At 42.8% G+C, this 15,952-nt stretch overlaps 2 protein-coding genes across 6 annotated transcripts; one reads left to right on the plus strand and one right to left on the minus strand.

Moving 5' to 3' along the window:
- The first annotated feature begins 79 nt into the window (after positions 1-79).
- Positions 80-6,399, plus strand: zgc:113184 (uncharacterized protein LOC553745 homolog). 4 transcript variants are annotated; one of them, XM_041954350.1, is made up of 6 exons: positions 145-172; positions 1,547-1,745; positions 1,861-1,977; positions 3,341-3,475; positions 3,561-3,892; positions 3,980-6,399. In XM_041954350.1, the coding sequence occupies exons 4-6, from the start codon at positions 3,364-3,366 to the stop codon at positions 4,154-4,156; spliced, it is 621 nt and encodes a 206-aa protein (XP_041810284.1). In that variant the 5' UTR covers positions 145-172; positions 1,547-1,745; positions 1,861-1,977; positions 3,341-3,363; the 3' UTR covers positions 4,157-6,399. The 4 variants fall into 4 exon arrangements, with proteins under 4 accessions (XP_041810294.1, XP_041810284.1, XP_041810275.1 ...); XM_041954341.1 differs by lacking the exon at positions 145-172 and adding an exon at positions 184-294; XM_041954360.1 differs by lacking the exon at positions 1,547-1,745 and having other exon boundaries at positions 80-172.
- Positions 6,400-7,872: 1,473 nt separating this feature from the next.
- On the minus strand, positions 7,873-15,434 carry nab2 (NGFI-A binding protein 2 (EGR1 binding protein 2)). 2 transcript variants are annotated; one of them, XM_041957118.1, is made up of 8 exons: positions 15,363-15,434; positions 15,072-15,168; positions 13,876-14,798; positions 13,545-13,678; positions 12,536-12,587; positions 12,271-12,385; positions 11,955-12,140; positions 7,873-9,115 (listed from the first exon to the last, which is right to left on the minus strand). In XM_041957118.1, exons 3-8 carry the CDS (start codon positions 14,785-14,787, stop codon positions 9,018-9,020), a joined length of 1,497 nt encoding a protein of 498 aa, XP_041813052.1. In that variant the 5' UTR covers positions 14,788-14,798; positions 15,072-15,168; positions 15,363-15,434; the 3' UTR covers positions 7,873-9,017. The 2 variants fall into 2 exon arrangements, with proteins under 2 accessions (XP_041813052.1, XP_041813062.1); XM_041957128.1 differs by having other exon boundaries at positions 13,876-14,835.
- Positions 15,435-15,952: the final 518 nt, after the last annotated feature.

The raw sequence follows: 15,952 nt of genomic DNA on the forward strand, positions 1-15,952 counted from the left end.
AGGTGTACCTGCGTTTGACGCAGGTGAGCGCGTGTTTCACGTCGGGATGGTGACGTCAGCGTAGTAAAATGCGGATCTTGTCCAATCCGGCCGGAGGAAGGATTATTATCCGCATCATCGCCAGTAGCTGCGTCTGCACTTCCTGCTGGGACACGACTCGGTCGCTGGAAGTGTAAGTAAGCTTTATTTTTAAAAGTGATTCAGGGGAAAACTGCCCTCACATGATTTAAGTCTCACAGCGGGAAAAGAAGCAGAAACCGAACGAATTTCGCTTGAAGACCCGCGTCGAGTTTAGTAAGACCAGCGTGACTCTTCATTTCCACACAAAGTGACACAGTTATGATTCATGTGAGGTCAGACGGAGGCTACAAAGTTTAGAAGCGAACACAAACAGAGGACATACATATGTGACCAGCGCTACAATATAACACCATTACATTTACTCCAGACTCAACCGAAGCATCATTTTAAGATACTTAGAGTGTACTTGAATGTTTCCAGATTGTGCAACTTCAGATTTTTACTTTTACTTTTACAACTTCAGCCAGTTTCTAGTGACTTTGCAGGCTCAGATTGTATTTACATAAACTGCAGTGTAAAGTGTTCACTCGAACCAGCTACCACAATAAAATACTGCTTTAATTTAACATTAATACATACTCAATTCAGTCCTACAGTATGTAATTATATAACAATTACTAAGATCCTCCTGTAGTGAGAGCTTTTACTTTTGAGTTTGCCTCCTAATACATGTTTTACTTACAGGACTGTAGGACTGTCATTTATTTATATATTTCTATATATTTAGTGGCACGAGGCAATGCACGAGCCACTCGCCTCTATAGCTCAAAGAGTTATAGAGGCCAACACACCTGATTCAAATGCTCAGCTCGTTACTGGGCTCTGCTGAGGCCTGATAACGAGCCATTCATTTGAATCAGGTGTGCTGGAGCAGGGATACATCTAAAACATGCGGGGCAGTGGTACTCCAGGACCAGGCTTGAGAAACAGTGGTATAGATAACACCATCAGCCCCCTCGTGCCACTGTCAAAATTTCGGCGGCGCCGGAATTGTCTAGTATTGTTGTATACAGTTTATGTCTATGGTTAGCAAACAGGAAACACCTTTGTTGTTGTGTTGGCTAACACATGCTGACAACTTTTTAACACATTCAGTTATCCATCTATCTTCTTCTAATTCTCCTGTCTGACACAGCTACGGTTGCAGCTGTGTGATATTTCCAAAGTCTCAGAAAATATCATGCTTTCACGGCATCATGGTTTATGATATTATGCAATTATCATTATCATTTACAGTGACCCTCGAAAGAATGAAAACAGATGGGTTTTTGCTTTGAACAAAGGCTTTATTATAATTTCACAAAATATTATGCCCTGATGTACATGAAACTTGATGAGTGAGTGCAAAATCACTGACAGTCAAATGATTTTAAGGTCTTCAGAATGAGCACACGGCTGCGTTTCCTTCACATTGAAGAAACAGCCTGACTCCACTTCTGAGTCTATGCTTAAAAACACTCTGCAGGCTCTCGTGCAACAGTCCCTCCGGGTGACGTGAGGTTCCTCTCTATGCTAAAGGAGTTTCACTTCCCTGTTTTCAAGAGCCACTTCCTCCTGTTGAACATTTTCCAACGCAGCGTACGGCATATGTTGTTGCACGAGTGGAGCATAATTTCCATTAGCTCACCTGGGGAGAAACAGTCGTCATACAGCCACTTCTCTTGGTAAGGCCTCATCTGAAGAGTGGATTTCACCATCAGAAGTGTGTCGTTGTGGTGCTCAGTGAGTGGGATTTGAGTCTGGATTGACGTACTCAGACAGTGTCTGTTCGTTTGACAGTAACAGGAAGCCTGTTTGAGATGGAGGAGGCTCGACAGGAGAAACCCCTGAACCAGCTGTGAGAAATGTCGAGGAGTCCTGAATTACTGGAACAGCGACACACGAGCTTGTTAAGGGGTAAGCAAGTCAGTACTGACATACAAAACACTGTATGTGTGATAGAGGAAGGAGTTTAACGTTGCTTTGTGTATTCACACAGAGAGCAAAGCATTAGGCTTTGACAGGCCTTAGAAGACAGCAACAGAGCTCTTTCACTGACTGTGGCTTACGTGTCCCGGAAAATGTAACTTGCCTCAGGTGATTAGGAGACCAATTATGCAAATGTTTGCTATTAGAAGGAAAGAAGTGAAAATGTTTTGGCATCTTTTTAGTTTCCAGAATCGCCACACGCAGAGGTCGTCCTGGCACTGAGGCTGTAAGTCTGAATTTGTGGGTTCTCCAATAAACAAACATAATAAACTGATTCCAGTATTTTTTTTACTTGATTTGAACCTGACAACTTACAGACCAGCAAAGCAATAAATAAAGTAAAGGCATAAATAAATAAAGGCATCTGTCTCTGCAGTTTGTACGAGGCTTTGAGAAAAGCATTTGGATCTGTTGGGAAATAAAATATATAGAAATGATTTCTGAATAGTTATTTGCATAAATCAAATACGAACATCTGAGGACCTTTTTGGTTTGTGGTAAAAATGTTGTGGGGGATTATCGCCCTATGTCTAAATTGAATATAGTAATGTGCAACCTAATGTATAATAATACACAATCTACATCAAAGTTAAGGAAAAACACAAACAGGTGAGTGCAGAAAGACATTTCACACATGCACAAGGCCTCACTGACTGGTTTGAAGAGCAGGAAAATGATGTGAATCGTATACTTTAACCAGATCTCATCCAAACTGAACAATGTGTTAGACAACAGTCTCCACCTCCATCATCAGAACACCACAGCCACGCTAGCCTTGGATGGCTGTATTGGCTTGTTGGGTTGGTCAGTTAGATGGTTCACCACTTTAAACTTTAAACATCTCAACAATTATTGGATAGATGGTTGTGAAATTCATTACAGTCATTTGTGCTTACTAGAGGATAAATTGTAATGAGTTTGGTGATCCCTGGAATCTTCCTCTGGCTCCACCATGAGGTTGACATTTGTCTTTCACAGTGAAATACCTTCACAACTATTAGATGGACTGATGTGAAATTTTCCTCAGAAAATCAGTTTGTCTAATACTTTGGTTTATGACCAAATACCTGCAAAACTAATGACACATCAGCCTCAGCTGTACTTTTTGGTTAGTTCTAATGCTCAAACATGCTAACAGGCTAAACTAAGATGATAAACCAGAAAAATGTTTCCTTAGCATTGTCGTTTTGAGCATGGCTGTATGCTCTTTGTGTTGTTCCTAATACGAGAGTGTTTATTAGATGAGCGTAGTGTGACTGTGCAGTTTGGTGTAATTTTCTGTATTTTCTAGCTGCAGATCCGTGAGCTGGTGCGATGGAGGAAGCGTACAGTGAACTGTACCAGCAGTTTCTTCGCCTGAGGTCACTTTGCCTGAGACAGGCAGCTCTGTTACATCAACTCACAACAGCTCTGCAGAAACAGCAAGGTCCACATGAAACCTGTTGTTATTCCAGTGCTCATAAACATGTGTTGGTCATGATTCACTGAAATAAAAAGCTCTCTGTCTGCAGGTGCTAGTGTTCCTAATGGAGAATTCAGTGATATGATGTCCATCCCTGTGCAGTGCAGCCAAGAAATCCCTGAATATCTCCACAAAAAGCCTGAACCCCTTACGGCCACGGCAGCACCGTGCGGCATTGATCGCCTCTCAAGAAACGTGGGGGCTTTCTCTGATCTCCTCGCTGAAGATATGTCCAAGCTCTGTGTGGACGGGCCTCGTCAGAGAAAGGAAAATCAGGAACCCCTTAAAAGCCTGGACTTTTTGAGGTGGCAAGGAGCCTCTTCAAAAAATCTGTTGCAAGCAGATCATCCTAGTGGAGACAGGACGATGCCCACAGTGAGGGTAGGTGTCTTTGTGCTCTTCAACCTGTCCTTGGACTTTAAGTTCTTCTTCAAATGCTCCATGTCTGGTCCTCTCTGTTTGTGTCAGATGCCTGGGACAGAAGCTCCCTCTGTGGTCAGTGACTTCCGGGGTCCGTCTGACGAGTTGCTGATGTCAGACGTGGCGCTGCAGTCTCATGTTTGTGAGTTCTGCCAGGCGGTTTTCCCTGGCGACACAACCACCAGAGGAGAGTTCCTACGCCACCTTTACACCCACGTCACCTAGACTGAACTGATCCGTCTTTTCCTCCTGGTATATGACCCATGTGTTTATATGCTGTGCTGGAGCAGGTGTAGCTCAGTTAATCTGATCCCTGGAAACAGCAGTGACGTAGACCTGCTCTTCATGTGGCTACCTGTCAGCCTGTAGATGAACTGTGCAGATGCTGGCATTGTTTTCTGTCTCTGAGATGTAAAATGAAAGCTGGAAATAGACTTCTAATCTTCAGTTGTATGCTGAGCTATTGAGATATTGTATTTTTAAAGGCACAGTTCACACAAATTACCAAACCACATTTTCTCACTTACATCCACAAATAGTGTCTAGTCATGGTTTTATTTGGCCAGATTTTGAGATTCAGGTCTTCACTATAATGCTATACATTAGTGGTTCTTCCATTACTGTGGACAATCCACAGACCTCCCTCTATCAGTTTTTATAGGGACTGTTTCATCCATGATGAGAACCCAACCAATCCAGACCTGAGCAGATTACACTGAAGCCCGGCCAGACATCAGTAGAGTGATGATTGATGATATGATTTTTCTTTGAGCGAAGGGTTTACGATACTTCATTTAATACGTGTGGCTCACAGAGAGAAATCCTATGAAGGCATTAATTATCAATCAAATACTCACTAGTCTATTCTTAGTTCTTTGCAACCACAACATACTCCTGAGATCTCATGATTCATCTGTCAATGAAAGGCATCCTTACTGCTTGTCCACTGATTGTGATCCTCGGCAGATGCTTTAATGTAGCCCATGACAGCACAAATACAACTATAAACTTTAATGCCTAGACGACAAAAACACCTAGATTTTGATGGCTTGCATATAACTGAAACTTACTGAAAGTGTGTTCAGGGCAATAAATCATTGAAATGAGGAGATTAATTTGTGCTGTTCAGGCATAATTAGCCTTTTGTTCTTCCTTTCTGTCTGAAACTCTAATTATATGGTACAGCTGTAGTTCCTGGGCCAGAAGGACAAAAATCCTCTGCATTTTTTATTTGGGTAACAAACTCATTTTGTTTTGTTACTGGACGTTTGTGTATTATTGATCAGTTAATCAGATGGTCAGTAATTCCAGTTATTTACAGTGAGACGCACTGTTGTGTTTATGATCTTAAGTAATTGTTTGAAAAGATAATTATACAGATGTATTTGGTAACACTGGAATAGATCGCTTTCCACTGCTTCCCTTCTTCTTTAGTAAAGGTGGAGGAGAACCTAGTGCCATGTTTGTTACATCACTTACATCATCAACCTGTTATGAAACAGCTGAAATGGGTTCATTAGCACTGACCAGTGAATATTGCACCTTAATGCAACTGTAACCTTGCTTGGTTTTAGATGAAAATCTTAGTTTGTGTATTTTATAAGGAAAATCTTCATGCAAGAGAGAAATGGCTATTTCTGAATGTATATATAAAAAATCTGATCATAACATTTATATTTTATCGAGTCTTTTTTAATTATGGCACCACTGAAACAATATTTTTTTTCGAGGTGTCATTAGCAAAATTTGTTAATTAATTCAATCTGATTAAGTTTATTATTGAATCCTTGTTCGTACAAGCCTTTTTGAATTTGCACAGGCAAACAGGCCTTTGCTCTGTGAAATATCCTAGTAAACATTGTCCAGAACTATGTCCGCCTCAGCTGTTCACACAGTCGAATGCTCATCTGGTCGATCCCAAAAAGACATTTCAAAGGTTTGAATGCACATAATTAGACTTCCTAATTTCATTAATGGTCGTCCTGCTGCTTTTTAAATGTTTGCGGTCGAGCATTGAACTGATCAGCTGTGCTCTGTGTTACTGAAGAAAGAGCATGAGCTAAGAATAGACTGTGAGATTTAACTCCACAATTAGTGGTGCTGACAGCTGATTGATGATGGCGGCTCCCTTCATCTGTTGCTCGCATAATCACTGTAAAGAAAACCAACTTGGATATAATTGCTCCTGTATAATCAAGTAAGTAATTAAGCAAGTAGCTTTATATAGCACCTTTGAAGAGCAGGGATATCACAAAGTGCTTCATAAAAGAAATAAAGCTTCCAATATACATAAAACATGATGAAATAGAATACAAAGAAACTGAAAAGGCAAGTCTAAACAAATGTTCCATCTGATTTCATTACTCTTACCAGCACATAAAGCAAGAACTTTGTTGTACACCTCACTTTGAACAAATCAGAACTGCAGGTGATGCAGGAGGGGGAGGCTTTTTATACACAAGATTAGAGAAGTAGGTACCTCTGGAATTCTAGTAGTGGACATGTAATTTGATAGTTTTTCATAGGCGTTCGCCTCTCAGTCTGTCTTAAGGAAAATCTTAAATTAAAATTATCTTTAACATCCAATCAGGTGTCTTTGGAATTGGCCCTGTGGTGGAGGGAGCGTGCAGTGTGCTCATGATAATGTTAGCAAGTACTGCTGGGGCTGGAAGGCGTGTCAGGAGCTGGTGGCAGCGCTTGATCGAGTCGAAGTGTCAAACTTTGTGGCAACCCATCTAATAGTTGAAGATATTTTGATAATTAAAAAAAAAATCGACTTTATGGCAACGCTATAGGAAGGGTCAGAGGACCACTAACATCAGCTGGATTCATCCTCTGAGGGCCATGAGAGTCTTGAAGTCATTTTTGAGATATTCAGTCTGGATAAAAATGATGGACCGACTGACCCATCAACAGACAGACCAACCATCTCTCATAATGGCAATGCTTCATTTTAACATTTAATATTCAAATGCATTGCACTCTAACCTTTATGATTGTGTGTTGTGCATACTGTACATACAGTCAAATAACCCAGCAATCATCTGAAACCTTACAACTGAATCCATCTGGACGTAGCTTTGTCTTCATCTTCTCTGGTGTCTGAAATCTAGCGAGGGAGGGCTGTGTGTGGATGAGTGCTGATGACATCGCTGGTACAGGTGAGTCATGCCAGCATCGCAGCTCAGTGCAGAGCGTCAGTGCAACAAACAAGACGACAGCAGAGGTGTTGCTGGCTGTGTGACGCAACTCCTGCAGCCTCTTCCACACATCAGAACTGCCAAGAAAAAAAAATTATTCTTTGTGGAAAACAATGCAACACACCATGGCTTTAAGCAATAAAATAACATTTATTGAGATGTAACAAAATAAATAATCTGTTTTTGCAACATAATAAACTGAGAAAGTTACTAATACTCAAGAGACAGGCAGGTGTAACTGATGCACAGCAAGCTACCTCACTGACATACTCTGTGATTAAGTATACAAAAATCCTAAAGCTTTCAATCATTATCAACATGAGCTTTGTCATTACATGAAGTCTGAATACAATCTTACAGTTCAAACAGGGCCAGACAGGCTGACGTAACTCGTAGGAGCTGCTGTATCAAGAGTCAAGCACCATGAGATTTCTTTCTGTAAACATCTGCGTGTGTTTTTTTCTTTTTCTAAAACTTAGAAAGTAAAGAAAGATTAGTCACCCTAATTTACTATAAGCCTCAAAGGACAGAAGAACTGGTGTAAAAAGGGAAACTGACACACAGTTCACCTAGTTAATATCTAAAACTACAGAAATCATCCCAAAAACACACTGCCATGTTGTAAGTTTCCGCTACACCTAAAAAAAAAAAAAATCCACACTAACCACCACATGTTCTGAAAATGCTGTGGTAATTTTTTTGTTAAATTCTCTAAATCTGCAATGTAGTTTTGAATGCAGTTTCCTCAAAGGCTTTACACTGGCACCTGTTGGGAACAACATTAAAATAAAGATGAGAGGGATGAGGACAGAGCCTCCTCCCTGCTGAAGGGCCCTTGAGCAAGATGCGTGAAAACTGATTTCACTGTAGGCAACTGAAAGTTTGACTGGAAACCAAATAAAGCATCCATGTAGTATTTCATGCCGCCGAGTCTAGAAAAGGTGTTCTGAGTACATTTCCACATGATTAAAGGTAATGAAAATCCTGAATTATCATCTCTTACAAACACCGTGTCAGCCACTTTTGCAAAAATATCATTAGAGAGAGATGTGAGGGAGAGGATGATGAAGAGCCACGGCTTTATATCTCATAAACCTCAGCATGCCTGTTCAGACCTCGTGGGTAATTAGATGATGCAGCAAAGGACAGAAGGCCCCTGAACCTGACGGCAGTGTTTGTGTGTAATCTAGATCAACATATGTCACAAATCCATCTATGTGGACTTCATTTATCCTAATACAAGAATATCAAACACACTGACTTTAAAAAACCAGAACATTTGTCTGTTTCCTGCAGCTGAGGAGCTGCTGAGAACGCTAGCAGACTGTTTTCTTATTGTAACTAGATGAAAGTCTCCACGTTTCCTTTACAAAACTTGAGCATGTCACTGGAGTTAAGTTAAGAGAGTCAGTTTCCAAAGTCGCAGTGCCCCCTGCTGCGTCGAGCCCATTTCATCTGACACAGGTGACGTTTTAAACACACACAGACTTCTCACAACAAATTGACTAATTTAACAAAATATCAGCTTTTTTGGATGAAATCGGTTCATTTTTCCACCATCAGGTAGAATCTGCGGGACATTAAGTCCACGTATTTAAAAAATAAAACAAAAAAAGTGTGTCCCCCAAACATTTACTGAATATAAAGTCGAAACAGAACATCTTGAACTTCAGTGTTCAGTCACCGCAGGTTTATGATATCAGCCGCTGGTAAATTCTGACATTTGCTGGATTGATTTTGAAGTCGATAAGAGTTTCCTCCTCATCAGATGTCAGTGATGTGGGTACACAAGGAAAAATCTGCTCAGCAACAGCCTGTCTGGTAGATGGGGAGTGGAGTTCAGAGGCAGGCCTGAGAACAAGTTCGCTGACAACCGCCGAGGGTTTTCATTTCCCGCGGTGATTAGAGTCGTCTTTGGTGATGCAAGGGCTACTGCTCCTGCACGCTGTTATCGAGCTCCGCCTCTCCACTTTACTGTCAAGGTCTATGGAGAAAGGTAAAGTTTAAATGAGACCTGATACAGAAATTAACTTAGGACCCACTTAAAGAACAAATCCTAGTTAGAGAACCAATGAAACGTGCTGTGGAATGAGCTGCGTCAGTTAGATGGAACATTTAAATGCACCTTTACGTGTTTTTGTTAATTTTATTTGAAATCAAACACTGCTATTGCTTAATGCTTTGAGTGCAAGAAGAACAATCCACAGTTTTACAGCGACTGGACAGCAAGTTATTCTGACACTGAGGCAAAAGATAAATATAAGTCACAGTAATCAAGATGCAACCAGCGTTTTAAGACCTTTGAATAATAGTTTGGGGAATTCAGCAAGAAGCTCTCCCACATGGAGTGAAGTCATCACGGTTTATATGACCAATCCAAGCTGTTGAATAACACAAAGTCTCCAGTGTTACAAGTTTAATTAGTTTTGGGCTGGTGATAAGGTAGTGATGAAGTCAACAAATCAAGTGAACAAGATGCCTTCACAACAGAGATTAATACTTATGAATCTGTTCATAATAATTATGTGTATTCGCACTGAAATAATTAGCTCTGATGTATGGTGTGATGTGAGGTTGTAAATGTAAATAGCACGAAAAGCGTTTCCCATGTTTAAGAGTCAATGAATATTCATTTATTGACTTCTCATTTATTTATTTGCTCATTAAGAAACCCTCATTGTCCATGTGTTTTAACAGTGTCCAGTAATATAATACAACTCAGAGTCCAAAAGAGTTGAGACTGAGTAAAACATAAATGAAACATAATGTGATCATTTGCTAATCCTTTCTGACATGTACTCAATTGAAAACAGCACAAAAACAACATATTTAATGTTTGACCTCATCAGCTTCATTGATTTTTGTAAATATCTGCTTACAGGAGCAACAAACGACTGGGAAAGTTGTGGAACGCTCCAGAAACACCTGTTTGGATCATTCCACAGGTAAACAGGTTGATTGGTAACAGGTGATAGTATCATGATTGGGTATGAAAGCAGCATCCTGGAAAGGCTCAGTGGTTCACAAGTGAGGATGGAGCGAGGTTCACCACTTTGTGAACACATGATTGTATGAAGGATGTTACTGCATGGGCTCAGGAACACTTTGTCAAACTGTTAAACATAGTTTGTTTGCAAATGACTGCATTCTGTTTTATTTATGTTTCACACAGCGTACCAACTTTTTAGGAATCAGGGTTGTGACTTATGAAGAATGCAATTTGTGAAAAATTGAATAGCACATATTCTGTGGCATACAAGGAAACATCCTGCTGGTCAGACTTATCAGACGGAGGGCTGTGATTCCATGATTGTAATGTTAAAAGGATGTATGAGAAATGATATCCTGGCTGCATGAGCCGTCAGTGGAAGATAAGCGACGGCACAAAACAGTGACGCTGAGAGGAAGCGAGCAAAAGTTGTGATTAATGAGAGAGGCAGACGAAGGAAACTTGGATGAGTGAGAGAGAGAAAAAGCAGCAAGACAAAGTGAGGGAGATCGACGTCAGAGATGAAACATATGTCATTTTTTTTTGTTGTTTCCGCAGTCCTTTTGGTAGAGGGAGAAGATGTATAAAAAAGACTGTGCCATTTCCCTGCCCACAGGTTTTATTTTTGTACACTGTCGCTTGGTGAGTCAATGCAACGCCCCTCCAATTACCTCCCACTCCTTCGCCCCCACGCCCCATCCATCCCGCCCTTCAGCCCACGCACCTAACACACTCTGACGTCAGTCGTTGCTGAGAGGGGGGGTCCGATTCTGCCACCCACAGAGTACTTCCTACCCCCCCCCCCCCCCCTCCCTCCCCGCCCCCTCATGTCTTTGCTGGCTTCCTTCTCCTTGCTTCATCTCTTCGACTGGCTATCACAGCCCAGAACGACTAACTTGCCCAGATCACTGCTTTTTTTTCTCTCTTGTGAGAAGCTGTGATGCATCAGAAAAATGCTACATTAACAGGGTATTAGGAAAGCGTTATAACAGTGTAAACCCCCCTCCAGACCACCACCCTCCTTATCTCACTCTTTTCCTCTCTATATATCGCTCTCCACCTCCTTCTGTTTCCCCCTCTAACTTCTATCCTCTCTAATTTTCAGTCTGGTGAAGTTCAGCTGTGCATGGTGGGAGGCGTCACCTAGTGTGACTCACTCACTAGAGTTCAAGCTCTAGAGCTATAAAATATTCATTGTTTCGAGAGGTTAGTGAGTCTCTGTCTGTCAATTTCATATTCAACCCCAACATCAACTTGCTCTCTTTGATTTCCCCCTCCAATTCCAACTTTAAAGAGTATTTTCATATTTTGGGGAATAAGCTCATTTGCTTTCTTGATGGAAGTCAGATAAGAAGACTGATGCCACTCTCATGTCATGCCAGCGCCGGTTAGCTTAGCTTAGCATAAAGGCTGGAAACAATGGGGGAAAGCTAGCCTGGCTCTGTACGAAGGGAACAAAATCCTCCTGCCAGCCCACAAATTAACATATTACATCTTGCTTGTTTAATCTGCACAAAAAAAGAAGTGTAGAGTTTATTCCAATAGTTAAGCACATAACCTCCTGTGTTTTTTTTACACTTTACAGTTTTGTACACATTAAACAAAGATATAGCGTGTTCACAGTGTCTCTTTGGACACTGTTTCCCTGTTTCCTGTATTTGTGCTACGCTAAGCTAACCAGCTGCTGGCTGGGGCCTCTTATTTACCACACAAATATGAAAGCCAGGAAGCTAATAAGCGTATTTCCAAAAATTTTGAAATATTCCTTCAACCTCTTAGCCTGTGGTCCATTATTAAGAGCACAATATTTTAAGGTCGTTATTAGAAAAGTCACCTGTTGAGTGAGTTCCTTCTGACCCTAGGCTGATCTTGCCAGCCCGATCGTGTGACACCATCCGAGCCAATCGCAGCCCTTCGTCCATTAGCGTTTGCTGTATGAGATGGCGACTCCAGTTGGCGGGGTTGGAGGTGTCGGTGTGGGGCCGGGGGGACGGAGACTGGTTGCACTGTGAGCCGATGTCTAACAGGACAGAGAGATCTGGGTGTGAACGCTGACTTCAAACACCAAGTTCTTCTAGAAACATGAAGATCTACTGAAGATTCCATGTGTTTTAACAGATTTTCTCATTACAAAGATCCAAAGTCTTTACCATGTGATACACTGTCGAGGCTTTCTGCAGATAAGCTGTCGTCATCTGCCCTCTGGGTCAAACCCTCTGAGCCCTCCACCCCGAGCAGCGATGACACACACTCAGGCACAATCACCTAAAACACATCACCGTCAATCTGGTGCTGACAAACCACTTTAAATTGCTGACAAGTGACCTGGAATTTGGCGTCGCCGTGTGTCAGAATCACACATTCATCTGTAAGAAGTCACGCTGAATATTGTTCGGTGCTGCTCTGAAAACTCACCTCATGTCTCGCTCTCTTCTGGGACAGGAGGCTGTTCTCATCTGCGTTTGTCCTGCAGGAGGAAAACAGTCGAGCCAGTTGAACATGAGAGTTCAATCTTGACCTTGGAAACTGACGAACAAACAATCTTCACTCAGGGTCAATTGAAGAGTTTTTTAGCTTTTAAGCACAAGATGAAGGTTGAAGGCCCAGGAAACAATCATGGTGGACCTTGATTTAAGGTTTTCTTTTTGTCAAATCACTCTGAATACAACTTCTACTCAATTTGTACAATGTCCTGGTACAGAACTTTAACTATAATGTCCCATTAAACTATGTATTTACCAGAGTTGTTTGTATACTGAGATATGGAAGGAAACCTCTTCATTTTTTTTTTAAATTTGTCTTTGACTTTAATAACTTTATGAGTAGAAAATATAAAAAACTTAAAATAACATCTGGAATGGAAAAATGAAACTTACCAAGAGTTTTATAAAAATGTCTTAGGTATGTTTATATATATTTAGCTACTGTTTATGCTTTGTTGTAACTTCCTGAAATCAAGTCGTCATGAAGCACGTTTTGTTAAAAAAAAACGCTGCTACTTCCTGTCATAGAGATTATATGAAAATATTTTGTGTAAGTGAACAGACACACTGGAGGTTTGTGTATTGCTGTGTGGCTCCAGCGTTCAGCTCATTATACCAACAGTGGAGAGGTCGGAGTTTAATTCCCACTGTGATCTGAACCAGGTTCATTGTGAAAATGAACGAAGTGGTGGGAAGATGACTCACAGACGCCACGTGGTGCATGTAGAATATGCTAAATGCAGTTTTTGTCAGCCATGAAATGATTTCATTTACATTTATTTCGCATGTGACTCCATGTTGAGTTTGATTTTATTTCCTACAATAACGAAAAAAAAGTCTATTCCTGATTCTCTTTTTTCTCGAGCATTGAAGACACAGCAGGTGTGTTGGTCATCGGCTGCTGGTGAACAGATCACTCTTCTCTATGGCAGCGCCCCTACCTTGCATGCTTTAGTGTGGAGGTGTAGGCACATTTTCTCGCCACCTGCCGAGCCAAAGAGAAGAGCTCCACCCGTCTCAGCAAAAGGGCATTGTCTCGCATACAGAACTGGGCTGCAGCTTCATTGATGATCAACTGAGGAGGAAAAGCACTGAGTGAAGGACAGATGGACACTGTGAAAATGACATGCAGACAATAAAGAAAGTGCATGCTTTTGTTTTGAAATGTACATTGATGCCTCTGGTTTACAATGTGAGCCTCCCTTTAGAACTCTTGAAACATGATGTGATACATTCAAACTCCATCTTTGCTCCTGTCTTTGGTGCTTTTACCTCGTGATGTGTGAGCTGCTTCCCTTCCCTCCTCTTGGAGTCGAAGCGTCCGTAAATGAGACTGTACTTCCGGATCTCTTCTTCTTTGTTCACGTCCTGGGACCCCATTTTGAAGATGTGCCCCACAGTCTTTGCCATCTTCTTGTTCATCCTAAGCAGAGTCTTCACCTCTGCAGGATCCGACCTGGGCAGGGTCCTGAGGAGCCTCTCCACGCTCTCCACCACCGCCCTCGCCGTCTCCCCATCCAGCTGTCCTCCGGGCCAGGCCGACAGGGCCGCAGGGGTGAAAGAGGCAGAGGGGCTCGGAGATGTGGAGGGACCTGGGGGGCACGTTGAAAGCAAAGGTGGGCTGGGCGGCTCCTCCTCTATTCCGGATGCAGATGCCAAAGTGCAGTTCCCATCAGGCTCTGGGCTGAGCCAGTGTGGGTCCATGGGTGACAGTTTTTCCCTGAAGTGTGTGTCCGGTGGCTGTGGGGAGGCCTGGGAGCAAGGGCTTCTTGGGCTCCCGCTGTGCATGGGAGTAAGACACGCCCGATCCTCCCTTTCACACGGAGACCCCGGCTGCCCGTTGCTCACAGACTTCCTGGGCCCGCCTGCTGGTCCACCAGCACCCGTCCCATCCACTTTGAACAATGGGATGCCCCCGAGAGGAACGTTGGCGACAGGCTGGCTGAAAAGGGCAGGGTTCGCCGCCCAGTCTCGGAGGGCCTTTTGCAGCCTACGCACGTGCAGCGGCTTGGTGGCCATGCCAACTAGTGCCATGATCTCCAGAAACTCCTCCTCTGCTGCCTCGCAGAGCTGCTGTACGTCATCACCACCCTGCTGGATGAAGGTTTCATAATAGGCCAGCAGGTTGGCCCTCTGCAGCACCCGATAGAGCTGCAACTCCCCAAGTGTGCGTGGCAGAGACATGGCACACAGCACTGGAAAGTTTAGGCGGGAGAAAGGAAAGACATGAACCTGCAGGTGGAGAAATCCTGTACGAGTTATTCATTTAGTTAAAGATTTTGCCACCTGGACTACACCTGTTCTTCTATCTTGACGAAGCATTGCTCAAAAACAGATGAATGTAAGAAGTTTGTGCATGTTCTGAAGCAGTTTCCTCCATATCCAAACTATTTTCACCTTCTTATTCAACATGTGTTTCATTTAAACCCTCACACGACAAAAGGGTTGAGTACATAAAGCTCCCTTACCTTGCCCAGGTCAGGTAGACGGATGTGCGCAGAGGGAACCGGCGGAACTACGGAAAGGGGTCTTTCTCTGTCACAGGTCGTTACTCCCGGACTGAAACTGACAGAGAAATAAAAACTGATTTCGGCTCAGACAAAGGCACGTCACATTTAGACTACACTAAAGTACAGACGCTTGGATTACTGTCTCCAGTTCAGACACAACCATCGACTGGAGTGTCCCTGAGCCAGATGTTCGCAGAAAAACACCCCGCTCAAAGCCACATCGCAGTTGTTATCCTATTCGTTTCTTACCCTGTCGCCTATTGCCGAAAGCTTCCCCGGCTCAGATTGGCGTAGTAAATCCCCTTTGCGTATCGTACCTCGTCTGAAATCACTGGCAGAAATCCTCCTCCGGCGCACCGTATTGGTTGCTGGCTGCCCTGTCTGTGTGGGCTGGAGAATGACGGGGGCGGACTGCAGCACGCCATCTGACCGAAAAAGAGCCTTCCTCTCCCGGTAGAGAGGCGGCTTTCAAATTGGAGATGTGGGTGGTGGTGGTGGTGGCTTGAAATTAACCCTCTACGTCTTCAAGACTGGTCTTTTATGCAGAAGCTTTAGGGGGTTCCCACAGTTTCGCCGGGTCAAAGACCCCTGAAACAAAGCGTCAGCACGAACACTGCAGGCTCATACAGAGAACTGTGAACAGATGTGACAGATGTGGGCTTTAATTCACAGCACCCGGCCCTCCCTGATTCATGTAGGAGGTGTGTGGTCGTACATTATTCTGAGAGTACAGGTTGTTTCCCCCCCACTACTTTTTAAATGCTTGTTTATTTGCAAATTTAAAGGGTCAGTTCACACAAATAAGATGATAAAAAGACCAATAATGTCAATGCCTCTAA

Source organism: Chelmon rostratus, chromosome 2 (genome assembly GCF_017976325.1).
Source record: "Chelmon rostratus isolate fCheRos1 chromosome 2, fCheRos1.pri, whole genome shotgun sequence".
Classification (NCBI taxonomy): domain Eukaryota; kingdom Metazoa; phylum Chordata; class Actinopteri; order Chaetodontiformes; family Chaetodontidae; genus Chelmon; species Chelmon rostratus.